Below are 5,000 nucleotides of genomic sequence, written 5' to 3' on the forward strand. Positions count from 1 at the left end.
GGCTTGATTATGGAGAAGTATCTCCCCTAACTCATTTCCGGGTGTTTCTCAGCCTCTCCTCGCCTCGTATGGAGAGGAGGAGAAATGGAGATTGCGTTGTTTGCGGCGGGTGAATGAGAGAGGAAAAAAAAAGGAAAGAAAGAAAGAAAGGAGGGAAAGTGCAATTGAATTAGTTAGGAGGGAGCGGTGAAAAGGCGGAGCGGCGGGGACAGGTTGAGTGTAAGGTCTCACACTTAATAAACAGAAGGAGAGGAGATAAGAGAGACGTGGCTGGGAGGAGAGAGAGATCAACTGACTCTCTCTCTCTCTCCCTCTCTCTCTCTCTCTCTACCAAAGAGCTTTTCCAGGTCGGCCCTGCAGGATGAATGTTAACTAACAGACTGTAAGCTGCAGATCGGGGAGGCGGCAGCAAGTTGTTTTACAGTTAGAGAAGACGGCCTGTGAGCTGAAGGTTGCAGGTTTGAATCCCAGAGGCAGGAGGATGGAGGATGAGGGATGAATTGAGGAGCTGTTGAGCAAGGCAGACCAGAGCAGCAAATAACAGAGTGAAGGTGTAGAACTGGATGGATGTGAGGAAGGATAACGCTCTAAAGGAAGATAGCTGCTTTTTCCAATTTGTGTTTACATTTTTTGTTATAGGACTGATATTTTTCATGTTTTTTGTTTTCATATCACTGTTTTCATATCATTATGTGGCTACTCACCCAGTTGAAGCTTGAGGAATGTTCACTTGTTTTACTGTTGCACTAACTGTAAGTCACTCTGGATAAGAGCGTCTGTTAAATTGCCTATTTTGTAATTATAAATTGTATAAGTTTATATCTGGGTGTTGAGCAGTTCTGAGATATTCAGCATCAAAGTTTTGAAATCCCAGCTGGGGTTGTTGTGTATTTTCTATTCTTCTAAATATTTAAGCCCAAAATGTTAAATAACTCCACACAAACATAAAGTAACATTCAAACATCAGGAATATGTTGATAACTTTATTTTGAAAAAAAAAAAAAGTCAGATAGAGCCTTATGATTCCAGGCTCAGGATAAGTCATGTTCCCTGTGTGTTATGCTGATGTGTGTTTTAAGTTTAACTTTATTAGGATTCCCATTAGCTGCTACAATTACAGCAGCTGCTCCTCCTGGGGTCCACATCAAACAAAACACAAACAAATAAAATGGAGACAAAACAAAGGTTAGCAAGTTCAAAGTGTCTCTGTCTGATTAATCATAAGGAGAAATCAGCGATGTCAGAAAACACAAGACATCAAGACAAGAACAGAAACCGATCAATACAATATAACTATTCCAATACAGTGAGATCATTTCAATATTACTTGAGGTGAAGTTTCAGCAGCTTTTGTCTCTGACCTGTAACAGCAGTGTGTGTGTGTGTGTGTGTGTGTGTGGACTGAAGCCTCTCTGACCTGCAGCAGTGTGTGTGTGTGTGTGTGTGTGTGTGTGTGTGTGTGTGTGGACTGTGTGGTCCCTCTGTCCTCACCGTCTCTCCTCCTCTTTGTCCCGCAGCCTTGAACGAGCCGACCATCGACTACGGCTTCCAGCGGCTACAGAAGGTGATCCCCCGTCACCCCGGGGACCCCGAGAGGTTACCTAAGGTCAGTACAGCGCCGTTAAACTGATCACAGGTCAGATCCAAGACCGGAAACTGGACTTTTTATTGTCTGCTGATCTATTGTCTGCTTTCTATCGACTGTTTCAGCAGCCAAATTAGGGCGGATATATCGTATAATATTGATATCATGATATGAGACTAGATATCATCTGGGATTTTGGTTAATATCGTAATATTGTGAAATTTTACATATGCATTAAAGGAAAATTTGGTAACACTTTCTATGAAGCCCGTGTCTATAATACATTATAATCATACTTATAACACATTACAATGCCATCATAATGCATTATAAGTACAGTTATAATCATGCATAGAGTTATAATGTTATATAACATTATAAACACATTACTTACAATCTGTTATAAAGCTTTTTCATTACCACTTAAATGAAAAAGCTTCATAACAGATTATGAGTAATGTTATAAAACATTATAACTGTCTATGCATGATTATAACTATACTTATAATGCATTATGATGGCATTATAATGTGTTATAAGTATGATTATAATGTATTATAGACACAGGCTTCATAATTTTTTGTTGAAATGTTAAACAGTTGAACCGAATTTCTATATTGAAGCACAAAACTTTCTACTGCTGCACTTTGGCTCCACTCCCAAGAGGAATTACTTGGAAAATTCAACTTTTGCGCTCTATTCAGCTGCTGGAAATGAAAATGTGTGTTCTAGTAACAAGTCAGCCGAGACAGTAGAGTTCTGTGTTACTGAGAGAGTATTACTATAGAGTATTACTGCAGTTAAGACGCAGTATAAATGCATGAAGGGAAGCTTTCCTCGTTCCGTTCAGAGACTGGAAAGAGAGCAAACCGAAATGAGTGTTTGTCCCTCTGTGGATGCCGTAGACCACCCAGGCTCGTTACTACATGAATTTTAAGGCTACTTGTATTATTTAATTTAACAGAGGGCCAACCTTGAGACGCTTGATTGGATTTGTTCGTTCTGCTCGATACGTGCTTGGCACCGCCGGCGCGCCTGGCTGCCAGCGGGCAAATTGTTCCGATCCTTCTTAAAACTGGAAACAGCTGTTTATGGGAGCAGATCCTGCTGCTCGCGCTGAATTTCGTTTCCCTCCGATGGCGAGAGGTTTAAAGCTCCGGACAGCAGCTCCGCTCCCGAGAGCCGAGCGGGACGCCGTGATGTCAGAGCAGGACCCGATGCGGAGGGTCCTGGGGGTTAGACTCATATTTTTAAGGTGAAGGTGTGAAAGTGGGAAGTGTTCAGGATGTTGGTTTGCTGATGTTGGCTTTTTATTAAATACGATATGATGGAAGGGGTGTGGAAAAGTATGGAAAACATGCAATGACATTTTCTTTTCTTTTCACATTTTATCTGTTCATTTAATGCTATTACATCCCAGAGTTTCCCTGCCATTGAAGAGGTTGGGAGGAGGTTTCAGTGGAGAGTTTTAGTGTCCCATGATGCTCTAACTGTTGTTTCAGAGGCTTTTCCAACCTGAGAAGAAGAACATTCTGGGGGGGAAACATTGAATATTTTGCAATTTTGTGGCATGAAAATGGAAAAATGTAAAGATATTGAACGTTGGCATAAGATATTGGTTTCAACACAAAAATATCGGTGCTATCGGCCTTCAAAAACCCAGATCAGTCGAAGAAAAACAGCTTTATTTTCAGCTTTACCACCAGACATTTTTACATGTGAGTTTTTAAAAGGTTTCATGAGACGAAGGTTGGTTGAATTTTCTCCTCCCATAGAGAGGGAGAGCATGTCATCCGAAAACTGAAGTGAAATACAACATTTGTAATTGTTTGGCATGGAAAAATATAAAGATATTGAACGTTGGCATAAGATATCGGCTTGTTGGCAGCTTCAGCACAAAAAATATCGGCGTTATCGGCTTTCAAAAACCCAGATCAGTCAAAGAAAAACAGCTTTATTAAGGTTTTTTAAGGTTTAATTTTCTCCTCCCATAGAGAAGCATATAATAAAACTAAAAAACCTTTTAAAAATGTCTATCAGCAGCTTCAATCCAAAAATATCAGTATCGGTATCAGTCTTCAAAAATCGAATCCTGGTTGCAATCGTTACCTCCAGAAACACATGGGAGGTAATTTGTATGCATATGCGCGCACACACACACACTCACACACACTCACACACACTCACACACACACACACACACACACACACACACACACAGCAGCAGCAGCAGCACAGCAGCCGTCAGGTGCTCTGGTTAGTATGAAGAGATGATTCTGGCGGCTGGAGGTGCGAGGCTAACTGAGCTAGATTCCTTCAGGCAGCCGGCGGCGGCGGAGGGCCGCGGCGCCGATCGGCCCTGACACTCTAAAGCAGCTGCCAAATTGAAACCATTTATCAAAATCTGACATCGGAGATCCAGTCACCAAAAAAGCAGTTTATTTGTAAATTGATACTAATAGTGAGCATACATTGTCTGGCCCCTTTGATGGCCTGATTTGCAGCCAGAGTGGAATGTCCAACACCCCCCCTCCCTCCTCCCCTCCTCCCTATCCGCCTTTTAAATATTTATTTATTCAAAAGAAAACTCAATAAGACGATAGATTTTTTTTTTTCCCCCTTCCTTTCCTCTCTTTCCCCCCCCTGCAGCCTTGAGCTTTTCAGACGTTTCAGACAAGAGAGAAATCACAACAAGAGGAATGTGTTAAAGCCCGAATGTGTGTCGGGTCGCGGCCAATGAGACGAGTCGGGAGGGGGATCATGTGACCGGCGCGGCGGCGGGTTAACTCGCCTTGTCACTTCTCTTTTGTTTTCACCCGCCTGCACGCCCCCCCCACCCCCCCACCCCTACCCCACCCCCCCGCCGCGGGACGAGAGGCTGGATGGAAAGAGATGTTTGGACGCTTGACTCTTTTTTTTTTTGTTTTTCGACAGGCGGGGAGACAGAGAGCAGATTGATTCGCTGTAGGACAGAGCGGGTTTGGTGTTTCAATCCCATCGACAACAAAAAAAAAGGGCGAGAACATGGCAGCAGGGGAAAAAACACACAGCGGGTTCTCCCTCCTCTGGGTGAAATTGGGTCTTGTTTCCCCTTTTAAGTGTAACTCCTGATCAGCAGTACTAGAATGTCCTGCTCCAGTAGAAGTACTGTTACTTTACTGATACTTTACTGCAGTAGAAGTAAAAGTACTGGTGTAAAAAAATCTGCTTCAGTAAAAGTAAAAAAGTGTGTGATTTAAAATGTCCTCAGAGTAAAAGTTCCTGAGTTCCTCTTTAGAACAGAGAACGTTGTCAGCTGTGATCTTTTCCAGAGCTGCAACGATTAATCGATTAGTTGTCAACTGTTAAATTAATCGCCACCTATTTTGATAATCGATTAATCGAGTTGAGTAATTTTTTAAGAAAAATAAGTCAA

The 5,000-nt window shown here is 42.2% G+C and overlaps 1 protein-coding gene across 1 annotated transcript in view; it reads left to right on the plus strand.

The window, feature by feature from the left end:
* Positions 1–1,606, plus strand: part of LOC139639826 (transcription factor COE1-like) — a gene marked incomplete at both ends in the record, with an annotated part of 35,923 nt that extends 34,317 nt beyond the window's left edge. The window contains one exon of the mRNA XM_071513978.1: positions 1,518–1,606. Within this exon, the coding sequence (XP_071370079.1) occupies positions 1,518–1,606 (89 nt within the window). The remainder of the gene's footprint in view (positions 1–1,517) is intronic.
* Positions 1,607–5,000: the final 3,394 nt, after the last annotated feature.

This window comes from Centroberyx affinis, unplaced genomic scaffold, assembly GCF_046629955.1.
Source record: "Centroberyx affinis isolate AG114_WGS23_722 - 3 ecotype Tasmania unplaced genomic scaffold, CSIRO-AGI_Caff_v1 ptg007792l_1, whole genome shotgun sequence".
Taxonomy (NCBI): domain Eukaryota; kingdom Metazoa; phylum Chordata; class Actinopteri; order Beryciformes; family Berycidae; genus Centroberyx; species Centroberyx affinis.